General features: G+C 42.0%; 1 protein-coding gene across 2 annotated transcripts in view; it reads left to right on the forward strand.

Moving 5' to 3' along the window:
• PAPSS1 (3'-phosphoadenosine 5'-phosphosulfate synthase 1) overlaps positions 1-18165 on the forward strand; it is a 59386-nt gene that overhangs the window by 17251 nt on the left and 23970 nt on the right. For both annotated transcript variants that reach the window (XM_006119302.5, XM_006119303.5), the window contains exons 6-8: positions 10767-10880; positions 12712-12823; positions 16774-16979. In XM_006119302.5, coding sequence (XP_006119364.2) covers positions 10767-10880; positions 12712-12823; positions 16774-16979 — 432 coding nt within the window. The remainder of the gene's footprint in view (positions 1-10766; positions 10881-12711; positions 12824-16773; positions 16980-18165) is intronic.

Raw genomic sequence — 18165 nt, forward strand, 5'->3', positions numbered from 1 at the left:
GGGTAAGTATTAAAGATGATGACATGCTGTATTATTCCCTTAGAGGAATAATGGGTCCAGGCCAGAGCTGGGCAATACAGGGAATACGTTTCAGGGAAGTGGGGAGAATCTTGGACTGGGTAAGTGGTTTAAGGTTATACTGCACTATAACCAAGGATGGTCAGAGCCAGAGTGTAACTAGCAAGCTGCCATTAAACACAAGTCACACCGTGTGTGTCATAGGTGAGTGACCAAGGTGGGACCTACTACAGCAAGACATTGTAAGACACACAAGGTTGCAGAACAAGGGTGACAAAGCCCCTGGCTGGTCTGAATTTTACCTCGCTATGGTTCATGCAGCCGTCCCCCTCTCTGTAGTATCTCGCAATTCATAATGTGTTTATCCTTGCAGCACACCTCTAAGATGGGGCAGTAGAGATAAAGTATTACCTTCATTTTACAGAGTCTCTGTGTGTCTCAGATCCCAAAGTGACCTTGGCAGAGTAAGGAATTAAACTCTAGATCTCCGGAGTGCCAGGCTTGTGCTAATTATAAGACATCTGTTCTGAATATTCTTGTACAGGGAAGTGTTACCTGCCATGCACAGGACACTAGTAATAACTTGATTGCAGATCTCTTGCACTTTCTAGTAGGAAAAGCCTGGAGAACAGATCTGTTGTAAAACTTCATCATTCAAAAGACCAGCAGCATATGAGCCCATGTAACATGCTCCAGCTCTTTGCTTAGTGTACTGTCTCTGCTATGCTGCATAGGATTTCAGTTTGTCTGTTTACCCTGCCCCTTGTTTAGGCCATACTCTCTCACTTACCAACAAGAGTGAGAGTGAATAACTGTTCAGGGAAGGGCAGAGGAGACTTTCTTGCTGTTCCTCCCCTGAAGAGAGAAAAGGAGGGATCCAGAAAGGAAGTGTGTTCTGTTGTATCTGAGACTGTCTACATAATTTACAGTGGTGTGGTTGCACTAATGCAGCTGCACCTCTGTAATGCTTCTGATGAAGCTGATGGCAGAGAGCTCTCCTATTGCTAAGCTTATGGCAGAAGATCTTCTCCTGTTGTCTTAAGCGCTGTCTACACCAGTGTGTAAGTTGGTATAACAGTCGCTCCAGGGTATAGCTTAATCACACTCCTAAATGCTGTAAGTTATATCAAAGTAATTTGTAGCAGAGAGGTAGCCTTAGTTTCAAGTGAATTATGTACGTCTTAAGAATCAATTAAGGGTAGTATTTTGCCTGTAAGTAGCATCTGGATTTTCTTCTACTACTCCTAATGGATTACTAAAAAGGAAAAGCAGCAGAAGGAAGACAGAATTTAAAAATTGACTTTTGTTTAAAACCACTCTGGAGCAATCCTTATGCAGAATGTTAGTACTTCCTCAATTTCAGATGAATTTTTTTTGAAGGGAAAAAGGCAACTTTGGCCTTCTGAAATCTATGCTAAATGCTGGTTGTTTAATGGCTACTTAAGGAGTACGTAGTTCCAAATTACAGGAACATGCCTTATATTGGTATAACCTCCCTCATAATCCTGCATTTTTCCATTTCATTCATGCTTTTAAAATTGAATAGGAGAATTTTTCTGTAGCACTGAATCATGTTTGGATCCCTGTGGTTCTAGCTATGGCTAGAGAAGCTGTACGTAGCAACATCAGTACAGGTACAGCCCTCTGCTAGGGGGCATGAGAAGCCACAAATAAAAATAAGATAAGATTCAGTGGGCAGTTTTAGATTAATAGTTGAATTGTGGAGATGCACAAAAAGATGGAAGGTAGCAGTGAAATGGAAGATGTTAGTTCTTGCTAGGTTTGGTTCATATTCTCATTGATATAACTGTAGTACGTGAGGAAATAGCATTGGTGAGATTTAGGAGGAGCATTAATGTGAAATTACCTACTAGGTGCATGTAGGGGGAGAGAAAGATACAGAATATATTTCCAGGGGCTCCTGGGAGAAAAAGAGTGAGGGAAACTAGAGAGTAATGAGGAGTCATGGGAGAGGCAAGACATCAAAAAGGTTTTGAAGAAACCCTTACAGGAGAGCAAAAAAGGCAGAAAAGAAAGGAATTAGAACATAGATGAAATGTAGGAATTTAGTTACAGTTGGTTTGGTGGCTGAAAAAGTTTAAGCACCCTGTAAAGAAAGAATCTTCTTATTGCTGCTCACCTGAATGAACTAGCATATATTTTGTTCTCCCTTTCCCAGTATCCATTCAGCTATAATCACATATATAGTGTAGCCCAATGTCTGAGAGTCTGTAATGCTGAAATGCTGGCTGTTCCTTCTGGGTGGCTCGTACTGCATGGGGAGTGCGGGGCCCAAATGGCTGCTTGCGCCGCTTGCTCCCCCACGGCGGCCCGGCTGAGCGGCGCAGAAGTCAGCCGAGCACCATGGTGGGAGGGGAAGAGGGGCGGGGCAGTGACGTACACATGGCCAGGGGGCAGGGCCTGACTGTGTACGTCACTGCTCCGCCCCTCCCCTTCACCTCCTGCCGTGGCGCTCGGCTGACCTCTGTGCTGCTCAGCCGGGCTACCGCGGGGGAGCAGAAACGTCCGCTTGCTCCCCCGTGGCAGCCCAGCTGAGCGGTGCAGAAGTCAGCTGAGCCCTACGGCAGGGGGCGTGGGGCGGTGACGTGCGGTGTGACAGCGGCTCCAGACCCCACCCGCTGGCCATGAATGTCACCTCCCTGCCCCCATCACCTCCTGCAGTGGTGCTCAGCTGACTTCTGTGCCGCTCAACTGAGCTGCCACGCAGGAGCAAGTGGCGCAAGCGACCGTTTGGGCTCCGCGCTACCTGTGCAGCATGGGGAGCGCAAAGCCCAACGGCCGTTTGGGCTCCACAGTCCCACAAGTGAGAGGCAGGAGGGGGAGGAGAGCTGAGAGAGAAGGGGGAAGGCAGTAGGAGCAGGAGAGAGAGAGAAGACATGGAGCGAGAGACTGGAGGCTCAGGAGAGAAGAGGGACATGGAGATGAGACCTGAAAATCCTGCCTTATGATGGGCTAATTGGCTAGTACAGATATAACAACCAGTAAAAAAAGCATACTGCTCAAAAACTTTTTTGTCTAACCTTGAGAAACAAATGTTCTCCTTGTTACACCAGGAGAGGTACTTGCCGGCTTGCCATGTGACCAGCCAGAAGTTAGTGAGTAGTTCTCAAAGGGTATGTTTACACTGCAGTTAGACACCTGTGGCTGGCCTGTGCCAGCTAATTCAGGCTTGCTGGGCTCAGGTAATGGGGCTACTTAATTGCAGTAGATGTTCCAGCTCAGGCTTCCACCTGTGTTTTGGCTCGTAGAGCCCAGGCTCCAGCCAGACTCCAAATTAAATAGTCTCTTAGCCTGAGCCTGAGTCAGCTACTACAGGCCAGCTGTGGGTTTTTAACTGCAGTGTAGACATGCCTGAAAGGTAATAATTTTACCAGAGACTTTTTTTTTGTTAGCTATTTTTCTTTTGTTTATTGTATAAGGCTAGCTATTTTCCATTTGCTTAGTTACACATGGTCCCATAATTGTTCTGTGAAAGTTCTTCTTCTAGCTGGCACGCTTTCCAGGATGTGACATCCTGGATTCTGTCAGTCTTAAAAAAATATTGTGTATGAAGCACCATTTCCCATAGTGTGTTTATACATATCACAACAAAGAACAGCTACTAAGACCAAATCAGTCTCATAAGATCCAAGCACCAGTTCAGTGCTATGCCAAAAGTCTTGATATGAAAAAAAAAACCAACCTCTCAACTATTATCTTAATTCCTCTTCCCCCAAACTTGTGCTAACTATGAGGTTCAGGAGTATAATAAGTGTGAACTAAAGAAACAAAAATATAGGCCGAGTCTAAATCACATGAACCTTAAAAATTCGAAGCACCATACTCTCCAGTCCACTTGGACGGCAAAAGTGCAGCAAAATACTTACACGGTTTTTGTTTGAGACACCCTGGTGTAAGTCAGTGTACATGCCAACAGATGGCTTACTCTGTATTGCCTATAGGAAGGAGGAATTCCTCCCTTCACATACTGAGCTTTGATAATTGGCTCTGGTTTTACATAGTAATACTGCTGCTGCATTTGAAAGGCATGCATTTTTGGTTGTCTATTCGGCAAACAAGAGGCAAAGCCTGTGTCTCCAACATCATCTTTGAGATGGTTTTAAAAAAAGGCTTTGTCTCTCCTGTAATCTGTTTAATTTTACAGTGGTATGATCAAACCAGGGTAACGTCATTAAGTTTACTGGTGTGTCTACTGATCAGTAAGAGTTACGATAGAGCAGAGTTTGGATTGGTCTTTTAGCTTTTTATGTTTTGTGACAAATGGTTTTGTTTTCTAGAGCAGTGGTTTTCAGACTTTTTTTTTTTTTCTCACAACCCAGTTGAAGAAAATTGTTGAGGCCTGTGACTCAACATAATTTGACTAGTTTGTGAGCTCTGGGGTGGGGCGGAGGATGAGATCTTTGGGATATTGGAGGAAGCTCGGGTTATGGGGAAGGAGGTCAGTGCTGGGGCTGGAGGGGGTTACCTTGAGCAGCTGCTGGTCAGCAGTACAGTGGGGAGGCTAGGGCAGGCTTCCTGCCTCTCCTGGCACCACAGACCATCCTGTGCCCCAGAATTAGTCAGCAGTAGGTTCTCAGTGAATGCAAGTGCAGAGTTAGTGGTGAAATTAGGGTAGGCTTAGGGCAGTGACCATTTCTTTCAGCAAAATGAAGGACATCTATGTGTGGCATGCATGAGATTAATTATGTTAAAGAGTATGTAATTACATTTATTTGTGGCTACAGACAGTAATGAAGTGGTAGTAAGAAATAGTTGATAAAGGGTTTAATATTGAATATTCACCTCTGGGTGAATGCTTAGAGATATAACTTCGTGGTGGTTCTTTTCTGCGGTAGTGCATTCCTTTTATTATAATCACATCCAGCCCGCATGATTTGATCCTTATAAGTGGTTGATCATCATTACAATGGGAATTGTAAAGTGTGGATGAAATTGACTCGGGTTGTAAACTACCATCTTTCTTTAATTGAGAAACTTCTCATTTACTGTAACTAATTTCTTTAGAACAGTGGTTCTGAAACTTTTTGGCCTACAGCGCTCAATGCAGACCTTTCCACAGACTACCAGCCAGCCACTCATGATGACAATATGTGTTCAAGACGGTGGGGATGTGGGAGGTTGGGTGTAGGAGGAGGGTGGGACTGGAGAGTCTGGGAGGGAGGGTGCAGGAGAGGGTTGAGGGTGTGGGGTCTCAGTGGGAGGAGAGTGCAGGGTCTGGGCATGAGGGGATTAAGGGGAGCTTGGTGCCTCCCACTGCTCCCAGGCACCCCTCCCCACTGCTCTCATTGGCCATGATTCTGGCCAATGGGAGCAGTGGGGCCAGCTTCCAGGCAAGCAGTTTCCTGTGCTGCCATTCCCCCCCCCCCCACAGCTGGGGGGAGGAGAAGCAGTTCACGGAGTCACTTTCTTCCCTCGTTAGCCGGATCCAGACTGTGAGGCTTGTGCCTCCTCGTCTCCCTTCAGTGGGAAGCTGGCGCTATCACTCCAACCTCGTGGGGTGGAGGGAGGGCTAAAGCACCAGCCTAGGCTCCCCTCTGTAGGGCAGGGAGGGAGTTCCAAGCCTGAGGCCCACCTGAAAGGCAGTCACCGACCGCTAGTGGTCCACGGCCCACGCTTTGAGAACCACTGCTTGGTACTTTAAACATGATCTTAGCCACATGGAACACAACCACACCAACATTCTAACTGAGCAACATGCTGCTATGATCATCAAATCATTTAGCTGCTGCTTTAATACTGTACAGCATGTTATAAGTTTACACAAAGGGTTGGTGGAGTCCTATTCCTCTTAAGGTAAAACTCCAAAGATAAAATTTTTTAAAATGGCTGAAATAAACTGCAACAAACAACATATGAATGTGTATAAGTACAAATGTAAATCGGCAGAACAAACTGTTTTAACTGTATTGCCTCATTAATATTTTCTTTTGGTGAGCCTGGGGATAAAAAGTACAAAGTCTGATTTATTACTGGATAGAACACCGTGTTTAAATTGTAGCCCAAAATTATTTTCCTTGAGTCACTATGGGTATGTCTGTACATCAGGCAGTTATTTTGAAATACTGTCAAGCTGGAGGACTTCTTACTCTGTCTCCTGTAACTGTCATTGTATGAAGAGTAAGGGAAGTCAAAGGAAGAGTGCTTTGTTTCGAAATAAGTGCTGTGTAAATGCTCCCAATTTCGATATAAGCGATTTTGAAATAAGCTATGCAATTAACGTAGCTCAATTTGCATAGTTTATTTCGAGTTGAGCCCTGCTGCGTAGACGCACCCTGCATTTTATCCTGTGAGTGTTGCTGAAATACTGAACAGTGTGTTCTGTTAACTTCATGTGGAACATGAGGTTCAGAAACCTCAGTAAGCCATAGAGAGTCACAATAGGACATACATGTAGGGATAATAGATCAATGTCCAATCTGCTGCTGTGTTCATTTAGAAGAATTGATTTAACATGATACAATGAAATATTGTGATAGATAAATATTAAGGTGGGTTTAAAGCTGTTTTCCTTCATTCTGAGCTCCACAGATGCATTACAGTGGTTCTGCAGCTCAGGGGTAGAACCAGATCTGTCAGCTAGTGACAACAGGAGATTGTCCCACCTTCTGAAATAACCTGCAAGTTTAACTGACTCGGCTGCAGCCAATGGTGTAGACAGACTTGCCTGTATCAGAACATTACTGAGGAAACTTCCAAACTTCATTTCCAATTTCCAGGCTAACATTTCAGTTCAATATGTCCATGCAATTCCTAGCTGTGTCCCTGGCCACATTAGATTCTTGGAGTGATTGTTCCCTTAAGTCCTCATTCTGCCCACCACTTATTTCCTTCCCTGGCCTCCATTGAATAAGACCAGAACGCTCTTGTGTATGCGGTCAAAACTTAACCTGGTAGCTGTAATAAAGATAAATGTGGTTTTTCTCCGTCATGGTCAGGGACTTGATATCTTCTGATTTTTACCTCCTCACTATACAGGCTCTTTGTAGATAGCAGGCAGGCATTCTCTCAGTCATTTCTTTTGAGTGTAAAATCTCAGGTGACATGAGTAACAAAAAAAAAAAAAGAAATTATGAACTGTCAACTGACAAGATGTGCCTTAACATGGTTTCACAAGCAGTGCTAACATGGGTGAGCAGCATTGCAACTATGGTCTCTCTCAACTTACAAGTCACATAGCCTAAGGTAAGGGTCAGCAAGTGGCATGCCAAGATTTAACCCTCCTGCCATGGGACGTGCTGCTCTCTGGGGAGGGGGAGGAAGGTCTCTCTCTACCGTGCACCCTGTGAACCATTGGGGTCAATGCAAACCTTTCTGCGGATGATCAGTTGCTAATGGAAACTCACCGTTAATTACATAATTACACCTGAGTCATTTTGCTAGTGCTGCGGCTGGAGAGAAGGGTTTAATTTAAATTATTAAACAGATTAAGCTTTTTAAATTCCTCATGTTAGTTGATCAAACTTCATTTTAAATACAGTGAAGCATTATGTCCAACAAAAGGTTTTGATGTTTTCTTTCTTTATGGCAGGGGTGGGGGAACCTCTTTTGAGTCGGGGTCATAGATTCACAGAAAAATCAGTTGGGGATCCACAAAGGACAAACAAAAAAACTCCTTCAAAAAACCCCAACCCTCACTGATGTGGTCACCAGCTTAGACACCTCACTTTTCTGTCGCTCCAGCCCCAAAGAGGTGAGGGGAAGGGACAGGAAGGACTGAGGTTCAGATTTACTTTTCTGGAGTTGGTGCATTTTATGGACCCCATTAGGCTCTGGGGTGGAAACAAAAATGAGGGGTTCAATGTGCAGGACAGGGCTGCCAGTGACTGGGATGGGGATGCAGGACAGGATGAAGAGGGCAGGGTTAGGAAGTGAGTTTGGTGGCAGGAGAGGGTGGGAGTTTGGGGGGGACTGGGGATGGGAGAGAGTTGGGGGAAGTAATACAGAACATGTGAGAGGGTGAGAATGCAGCCAAATAGCTAGCTGGGGAGGGAGGCAAAGAAGTGAGGAGTAAAGGTACTTTGCAGAAGCTGCACTTTCAATTGTACTCTTCCCCCCCCCCCCCCCACATCTTCCTTCTGCTCCAGCCTTGCTCCCCTCAGCCTCATAATCCCCCTCCAGCTTGATCCCCTGCATTGCCCCATGCCCCTCAGTGCAACCCCTGCCACCACCCCCTCCTGCCCCTATATGCCTGTGCCCGAAACACTCACTGGCAGGGCAGCGGTGCTGAAGCAAGGAGAGGTTGGGGTGGGGGGCAGTGTCTCTTCCCTGCTCAGGCCAGCCCTTTGCCCGCAGGCTACAGTTCCGGGGATGGGGCAGGCAGAGCCAGGAGCTGCCCAGGACTGGCTCCTGCCCTGCTGGGTACAGAGTGGTGCTGGGGAAGGGGCTTCCCGCCCCAGTGTCCCACGTGTGACTTGCCACCCAGCACCAGCTCTGAAGAGCAGGCTCAGCCCCAGCCCACAAAAGCTCATGATACCATCGACATGTTTTGTTAGTCTTTAAAGTGCTATCAGACTATTTGTGTGGATTTTTTTTTAAAGTTTTTCATGTTACAGACTAACTCGGCTACACCTCTGAAATAGTTATACCGTTTGTCAAAATATTATATTCACAAAAGAAATTATACAACGTTAGTCCATAACTGGAGAGGGCTCTGAGCAATGTAAGGCACTTGTTCTCACTACCAAGATTTACAGTAGAAATTCTCGGCTATGTTCTACTGAATGAATGGTGGTACCTATAGGCCACCAAAACATTTAAAATATCCAGTGAAGAGTGATACCTTTTTAGTACTGTACTGTAAAATACTTGTGACTAATACGAATATACAGTGGTCACCATTAAGATTTCAACACTTGTACTGCAACCTGGTTCATGATGCTTCCAGTTTACCCTATACTTGGACTACTGCAGCAAATGCTGTTCCAAGCTGAAAGTAAAGTATCTGTATTACTCTTATTTTAATAGCTGGTTTTTTGAGTGCTTAGCTTCAAGTTAGTCAATTTACTGGTGTAACAAGTGCCCATCTATTGGTGTAAGTTAGCTGAAGGCTGTTTCTTCCCCAATAGCCTATGCTTTCTGCTATTCTCTGGTATGCTTAATAAACTGATTTTTTAAAAAAATACCCTATATATTCTCTTAATGCTTAGATTTTGTTTTTGTATTGGTTTGTCATGTATTTAAATGCACAAAAAAGGGAAATGCTCATAGGTATTGAAAGATGCTCACTGCAACATTATCAACCTTAAAGTGGTCACTAGATGGCCTGCTAACATAGCCTTTGTACTGAAGTTTCATATGGTTTGAAGACACGTGGATTCTTCTTGCTGCTGTTTTTAATCTAAAGTGATGTTTTAAATACTGTTTTTATATCTACCAGGAAAACTAGATTTACTAATGCTGTAAGTTATTCCAATGTCTGTCTCTTTGTGAAATGGTTTAAGGTTCCAAAGTGAATTTTTACACCGCACATAAAAAACAGGTTTCACAAATGAATTTTAGTGTGCTGCCAAAGATATCATTGGGTAATGTCTGCCCCGTTGGATGGAGCAGAGAGGGTGTGCATGTATGTATGCAACGTACACATTACACAGATCAGATGGTAGAGGTTGTAGAAGAGATAAAATATGACTCAGTTTATCTTTCAAAGGCAAGTTTGGGTGCAGAAAATGAAGAGGGTTGGATTCTGAAACTAGCCATCACTGGAGAAGAATTAATTTTCTGATGAAATTTGTATAGTATTCCTCCTTTCCTTGCTTTAAATATTTATATTTTCCCTCCAAAATGGTGAATGGACACTTGAATGTGTCCTGTATATCTGAAGGAATCTGTTATATATATATATTTATTAAAAATAGAGATGGAATAGACATTTATGTTTATATTAGACTTTAGTTGATGTAGATTTGCATATGGGTAATAGCAGAAGTCTGTCATAGCACTTTTATTGTTAGTATCTAACTGCCATGTTCTGTATTTCAACTTGGGAGGTTAAGGGCTAGAGAGAGACTCTTAGTATATTGTTTGTCATCCTCAAACAAAAAGAAACTTGAAATTTTTAACCTGTGCACTTTTTTTCTTGTCATGACTTTAGTGTGTATGCATAGAATGTTTGTTTCCATTTAACTCAAATTCTTGTTTTGAAAGCTACTCCTGTTAATGTTTGGATTGGTGCAATTGTATTTTCCACTCTTTACATGTAATATTTAAATTTGTGCCAGTGCTTTTGCGCTAATCAGATTTGGTTGAGAAGCATATTTTGCAGCTCCTTTAACATTGCTAGTCTCCTGTGCAGCTAGTTGCTTAAATTCCAAAACACAGCTTTTTTTTTTTAACTTTATTTCCTTATTCGGAGAGAGAATATTATATGCCCTGGCAATAGCTAATTTTGTAACTGACAAATACTGTACTAATGAAAATTGTATTACTTTCAGTGATAGTTACTCTGTATTTACTAGAGAGTATGCCATGCTATATAATTGTAAGAATTCAGAAAAAGACTATTTCAGCAGACTTCACCTATGCAAAAATTAATACCTCTGGCCATCAACTTGGCTAGGAATATATCAACATTTTAGAATGCATTTGGTTTTCAGCCGAATAAAAATGATTTAAGATGTATACTGCTCTGTAGTGAGACTTTTTGCAAGAAAATATTACCTTTGACCATATGTTCAGCAGCTGAAAAACATTTTGAGTGCATATTGAATTATGATTCTCTTTTTATGTAGGACATTGTACCAGTGGATGCTTCTTATGAGGTGAAAGAGCTGTATGTGCCAGAAAACAAGCTCAAATTGGCCAAAAGTGATGCAGAGACTCTGTTAACACTGGAAATAAATAAGGTAGAGGGGTAATGGTATTGTGTTTTGGTGACGTGATTTCTGAAGCTAAAGCCAGAGCCTAATCTGTTTTTCAGAAGATATAGTTTATATCTCAGCTATTTACAAACAGTAACTTCTTGAAGATGGCTGCAAAACTTGCTTTTCTGATCTTTTGGTATCTTTGAGTCTCCATGACTTCATAACAAATTGTAAGCATTTTAAATACATTTTAGTCAATTCCAATAATAAGCGTGGATGATGTATGCTTTCTAGTTTCCTAAGCAAAACAGTCTCATACCTGCTTTTTTCTACAAGGTCTTAATTCTTTTATAAATGTCCAGGCTTTCTTTCTTAAAGACAGACTTATACTAGAGAAGGTGACTTTATTAATTTTGTCATTTTCTTTTTATTAATGATGCTAGATTTGTTTCTTGACACTTTTTCCTTTTATGCCTTTGGCTGTCATGAACTCATGCTGCTTTTTCACTCCATTTGGCTTTCCTGCTTAATGCCTTGACCTGCTCTGTTCTTATTTGATTAATTTACTACCCTTCCAGTTCAAATTTGGGCCAGTCTTTTGAAAACACACACTGCCTGCTTTTTGTTCCTTGTATTCGTCTTTTTTCAGAGGAATTGGGCCATGAGCCAGCAACGCACTTTAACACAGACTTAACTGTAAGCACATGCGTTTTCCTTTTAACTTTTTGACAAAGTTACTAGTGCTTAAGCACATGCTTAACTTTAGGTTGCTTTGTGGGATCAAGGTTTCAGTCTGTCTTGGAATGATGTCTTCGGATTTCCATTCTTTTTTTTCACACCTGTGGATTTAACACTTCCTCTCACCTGCAGTTTGCTAGTTTTCTTGCTCTGCTGTCTTCTGTGAAATTATTTATTGCTTTGCTGAATTAAAGTCACTTACTGGTGACTAGTACCAAGCCTTCCTTTGTCTCTTATGGTAAATTGCTCCCTCCTGTTGGTGAGAAATGGATCAATCCTGGAAAACTAATTCCTCCCCTCTTTAATATTAAATAAGTATACAATACAAGCTGTGGGAAAAATCTGCATCTGAATTGTCTCGACATGAGGTAAATAGTAAATATTTAGTCATGTAATTGTACAACATGCGCTTTTTCACGATGGACCCTGCTCAAGCCCAACAAATTCCTCCTTGTGAAAAGCTCTTTACTCTGTCTCCTTAATGAACATATAGAAATATTAAAATAGTTGCAGTACATCTCACTGTGTGGCCTTTACTAAGTGTTAAGGGAGGAAATTCCCTGAAAACTGATATCAGTCTCTTAAACTAAAATATGAGGTACTCTGATTATTATGAGTCTGAGCAGGAGAAAAAGTCATGATTGCTTTTTGCTATAGAAATACCACTTCTCATTGATGGAAAGATGACACTTTTTTCAGTTACCGACTAATATGGCTACCCCTCCAAAACATTTTATTAGCGACTCCAGGTTTATTTTTCAGTTTTTTGTGTTTCTTGTTCTCCTATTTCAGATTTTAAGTAGCCCTATGTTCTACACCCAGCTCTGCAATGAAAAAGGCCATCTGAATTCTGCATTTGAAAGTTCAGCTAATGATATGATGGAAATATGAAAAGTAGCTTATATTTATAAACTGAGGAGCAAAAAGACATTTTTTTCTGAATGAAAAGACTTTGAGCTCTATTCAAATGATACATGCTCTCTGTTAAAAGCTGAGTTGTACTTACGTACACATTAGATTTAGTATGGAGGAGATAGCTGTATTCTGAAAAAATTCTCAACAAGTAGTTACTTGGCTTAGTGCATGGAGTTCACTGGTGTCAGTGTGTGTCTGTCTGTTTCTGTCTCTTTACCAGGTGGATATGCAATGGGTGCAAGTACTGGCAGAGGGCTGGGCGACACCACTTAATGGCTTTATGAGAGAGAGAGAATACTTGCAATGCCTTCATTTTGACTGTCTGCTGGATGGTAAGACATTTCAGTTTTAAAATACTTCTAAAAACAAACTTAAGCATTAGGGATATAAAATACCATTTAATTGGTTAACTTATGTTTAACCAGTTAGCGGACTAAAGGGGTATGTCCAGGGGGGCTGTCACTGGTTTGGAGCGGTCCCTCCCTACCCAGCTGCAGCAGGGAGGTTGGGCCAGGCACACCACAGATGGGGGCTGCTCCAACTGGCTGGCTGGGCTTGCCTTTGCCTGTGGTGAGCACCAAGGTTCTGGAGCAACTCCTTTGGGCGGGGAACTGCTTCATCCCATACCGGTTAATCATTCACATCCCAACTAAACACCCAGCTTGGTAGCTTTTTGTGGTATGTTGTTTTGTCATGTGAGAGAACTACGTTCAATAAGTTTCCACTCCTGAGCACAAAGAATCAAAACTTGCAAGGGATTAAACTTAATATGAAACGTTACCTTGCTTTTTAGCTTTTGCCAACTTGTGACTGGATTAGTTTTATAAACTACAACCCTCCCACAATTAATAATTATCTTCAGGGATGTACATGGCTTTCAGACTTTTCTATCTGCTTTTGAAAAACTTTGTCCTTCTCCAGTATTATTAATTTTCAGTATTCAGGATTATCTGCTATCTCACTGTTAATATGTAGCTCTAGACCAAGAGTGTTCTAAAGACACATTCTGCGATTGTGCTGGAGTGAAGCGATTCTTTACAGAGGTTTGGCACCATGCAGACAAAACCAAAAAGAGGGTTTACGCCCCTTCTGGTCCTCTTAGAAGCTCTGCTTGATTCCAGCCCTGTCTGATTTTGCTTGTGCCTCTTACAGCTCCCCTTTGTCAGTCTAGCAATTTGTTCTCTGTGTCTGCTATGCTGCTTCCAATACTTGTTACTTCTGTCTTATCCCAATGTTCCAGATACCCATTTTCTCTCCATGCAAATATCTCTTTAACTCCTTTTATTTCTTGTGCAAATATCTCAAATACTAACCCATATAATAAAATGCAGTCGCCATTCCATTATTTCGTACTCTTCAAGTTTGCTCATCCTTTGAGACTTCACACTTTTATTCCATACTGTTCTATTTCTTGGTCTCTGCCCTGTAAAGCTCATTTGTATAGTGACTTTTGGCTGTCTTTTGCATCTTGTACATGGCTGAATATATGTTTTAACAACCTTGTATAATGGTACTATAAATACAGCTAAAAATGTAGTGAAGAGGGTTTGTTTGTTTTTAAATGGTGGAGTATTTTTAATATTCCTTGGAAAAATATCTATTTACTGTTTTTGAAACAAATGTAACTGTCTGTGCATAGCTGTCCAGTAATTCTGTTCTGTCCTGGTTGTGTCAATAAACACAATAGCTTTGAGTTTTGTCTCCATTTCTTTAGTTCTAGTTTAGGTCAGGCACATGGGGAGAGTAGAACTATAGGAAACATGTGGGAAGAAAGATGTTGAGGGGAGGTGTGGAAAGAACTGCACTCCTGTAAGTACACCTAAAATCTATCCTTTGATCACAGATTTTCAACATTTCAGAGCTGTGTAATGTCACAGATGGTCATTTGAAGGCTGGCTCTTCAGTGAGGTAGAAAAGAAACTTCAGTTTTCAGATTGAAGGTAGAAAGGAAATGGGGTGCTTAGGGAAATGTTAGCAACCATTTGGTGGTATTCATTTTGAAACATGCATTTGTCCCAAACCACTTCTGTTCATCTGTTCTGCTCCTTATTTTTTTTCTTTGTGTATTACTGGTTAATTACAAACTAAAATATTTTTGTAACATATAACATGTATTCCCTGGTTTTCCCCATTCTTTGTGTGAATAAAGTTGTACTTCAGCACAATTCAGTTTTGAATTCTGTAACTCCAAATTTTTTTCTTCATGGCTTTAGTTTACACCCCTTTATAGTTTCTATTGAGTGCACATCTCAGGCAACAGGCTCTGGGTGAAACCCAATCACTGCTATGCTGGATTTCTGGGTTGCAGCCCCCACTGGTCCCAAACAATATTAATATGATGGTCCCCAACTTTATTTAACAGATCTATGAACCTTCTCTCTGGGATGCATTCTTTATTCACCTAGAGGTATGTAGCATTTAGAGACATAAGTTAAAACAACAAAACATGGACATGTCTAGATCTTATCTAAATCTGTTCTTTGAAAGTTTTGGGGAACATTGACTCAGTCTAGGTCCCCTGACTGCTAGGCTGAGAGAGAGACACTGCCTTCTTACATTCTCTTGCTTTGTCTCTTCTACTTGATCTCTGAACTGCTCCTTCCCATTCCCCCTCCTCTTTCTTCCTTTAGGCAAGGTTTTTTAACTGATGCTTGTTTTGGTTTCCAGGCTCTGGCTTTGGCAAAATTGCTGTAAATTGGCTAATGCCTTGAAATAAAATCTTCATAGTTAATGACGTAGCCACTGTTTTAACTTCCTTGAAGTGGTTTAGCCCTGTGGTAGTGTTTCTAACGTTGTTTTCACTTCCTGTTTGCTATTCCTAACAGCTCCTTTCATTTAATTCTGTGTATTCCGACTGAATAATGTCAAGCAGGTAAGTGGAGCGAGTGCGCTCTGCTTCCCTTTGGCTACTGCCGCCATGCTGCACCAGACCCCTTGGCAATCCCTGAGACCTCATCCCTGAGGGATGGGATGCCATGGAGGGGGAAGAGGGCAGGGAGGTGATAGGAAGGGACAGGGCGAGACCTGAACAGACAGCCTACTGGGACTCCCAGGCTGGATTACATTACTGCTCTGTCTCGAAATGGCCCACAGGCCGTAAGGTTGAGACCCCGCTGTAAAGCTACTTACCTTCCAATACTTTTGTATGTATGTATTAATGTAATTTTGTAAAATTGTACTAAAGAGGGTGTACTGGATCGTGTTGGAGCCTTGGCCCAATCTAGAGTCAGAGTGAGGCCAGCCTGCCTCACTGTAAGCAATCAGAATAAGTTAGCAGTCTGGCCTCGGCCCTGGTTCAGGGTGGGGTCCAATTACTCAGGCCTGTGCTAAGGCCATGCAAGAAGTCAATATGCCCAGGCCACAGTTCAGGGAGGGGCAGCAACAGTTCAGGTGATCGGGCCTGGGCTCAGGTTGAGCAACAGTCAGTATGCCAGGCCCTTGCTCAGGGTGGTGCTGCAAACAGTTCAGGGTGCTCAGTCTTAGGATCAGGTTGAGCAACTGTCGGGTCTTCTAGATCTGGCAGAGAGCCAACAAGCGCAGGCATTTTGCCCAAAACAGAGAGACTGCCACCCACTTGTAGGTTTAGAATGAACGTGCTCTGGGTTAGTTTTGTGGGAGTTGACGGTTGATAAGATTGTAACAAAACAAACATGCTAAATGTCTGATCACCTCAGTTGTCAATCTATTCTGAAACATGGGTTCAAGGAGTTCAGTCTGAAAATATGTGGTGCTCTAATTATTATAATATTAGAAACTTTGAAATAACTGAATAGCATACACTCACTAGCTGCTTTAACATTAATCATCTTCCATCATTTTGAACTTTCCAAGCATCTGAAGTACAACTAACAAAAATGATAGTGGGAAAGAGAGGTTAAAATTCAGATTTATTGCCCAAATGATGTTTTCATAATACTCTGATTTAAAATGCAGCATTAAACAAGAAGCAAAGAGCTACCTTTTATTCACTGTCACTTCTGGAACCATATGCCCTTGTATGGAAAGCCTGTTCTAGGAGCCTTTTACTAGTACACATGTTGATTGTGTTTCACAGCCAATTTTTAAACATGCTGGTTCTTACTCTAAGACTTGGTGCCTAAATTACTGTATAACAACCTTGCATCTCAGAGAGAAGTACATTCTCAAGTATTTTATTCCAGAATGTGCCCCTTCAGCACCAGTTAAGTGTAATGAAGTGAACCATATGTCATGGAATGTGAAACTTGGGTTTGTACATGTCATTTTGTAACAGTTGGTTGAGTGTGTATTCTTTACCCTACAGGGGGAGTTATTAACCTGTCAGTACCTATAGTGCTGACAGCTAGCCAGGAAGACAAAGAGAGACTAGATGGATGCACAGCACTTGCGCTGGTGTATGAGGGGCGTCGTGTGGCCATTCTTCGTAACCCAGAATTTTATGAACACAGGAAAGAGGAACGCTGCGCCAGACAGTGGGGAACAGTATGCAAGGAACATCCTTATATCAAGGTTGTTTGAAAGCTGTATTATCTAGCTCTAACTACAACTATCCTTTCTCTAGAGTTATAGTTGCAAGTGGAGTAGAGCTGACAACAGCAAGTGTTAACCTTGACCAAAAATTCTTTGCTCTTCAATTTTTAGACAAAAATAACGCTTTTTCTATTCAATGTAGCTCATCTCTATTGTATTGTCCTCACTTGTTAATGTGGCACTCTTAACACCAGGGATGATCTGCATGTGAAAATGATTAGTATGTGCCATGGTATCTTCAGTATTTCAGAGGAGAGAACTTTCTCATTTTGATACATTTAGGAAATGTAGCCTTCTTTTCAAGGTGAGCCCTGATGGGTCATCAAAACTATTCAAGCAGCTGATAAACATGGTACATATAAGATGTATCTGTACTTCCTGAATATATAGTCGGTAGGTAGGTCTCAATTGATTTGGAGGTATTAAACATTTAGTCTCCCCTCCCATAGAGATAATTCATTTTCCTGTTCCTTTGAACTCAGCTGTAGCTCTCTTCCTACCGCAATACTTAGTGACTACGTCTAGACTGGCCACAAATTCCGGAAAAGGGATGCAAATCAGGTAAGTCAGCATAGGGAAATCCGCGGGGGATTTAAATATCCCCCGCGGATTTAAATAAACATGTCCGCCGCTTTTTTTCCGGCTTGGGGAAAAGCCGGAAAAACGTCTAGACTGGCGTGATCCTCCGGAATAAAGCCCTTGAAAGTAGGAATAAGAGATCCTCCAGAAAAGGGCTTTATTCCGGAGGATCGCGCCAGTCTAGATGCTTTTTTTCCGGCTTTTCCCCAAGCCGGGGGGAAAACGGCGGACATGTTGATTTAAATCCGCGGGGGATATTTAAATCCCCCGCGGATTTCCCTATGCTGACTTACCTGATTTGCATCCCTTTTCCGGAATTTGTGGCCAGTCTAGACGTAGCCATTCTGTCATTGAGTAGTCTTCATGACTGTGTCTTAAGGTTTGTAGGCTCTGTGTATTAGGATTCGTAAGCTCTGTGTGGACACAGCACTAAAGATGACCTGTTATCCCTAGGTGAGATGTTTTTCGGATAATATTGTCGGCATGTTGATGACTGAGAGTCAGCTTATTTTTTAAAAATTCAGACTAACCGTGAGTTTGTTCTCTTAAAAGGAAAAGCTATTGATATATTTTTTTAAAAATCTAT

The sequence above is a fragment of the Pelodiscus sinensis genome, chromosome 4 (genome assembly GCF_052426305.1).
Source record: "Pelodiscus sinensis isolate ZL-2025 chromosome 4, ASM5242630v1, whole genome shotgun sequence".
Taxonomy (NCBI): Eukaryota; Metazoa; Chordata; order Testudines; family Trionychidae; genus Pelodiscus; species Pelodiscus sinensis.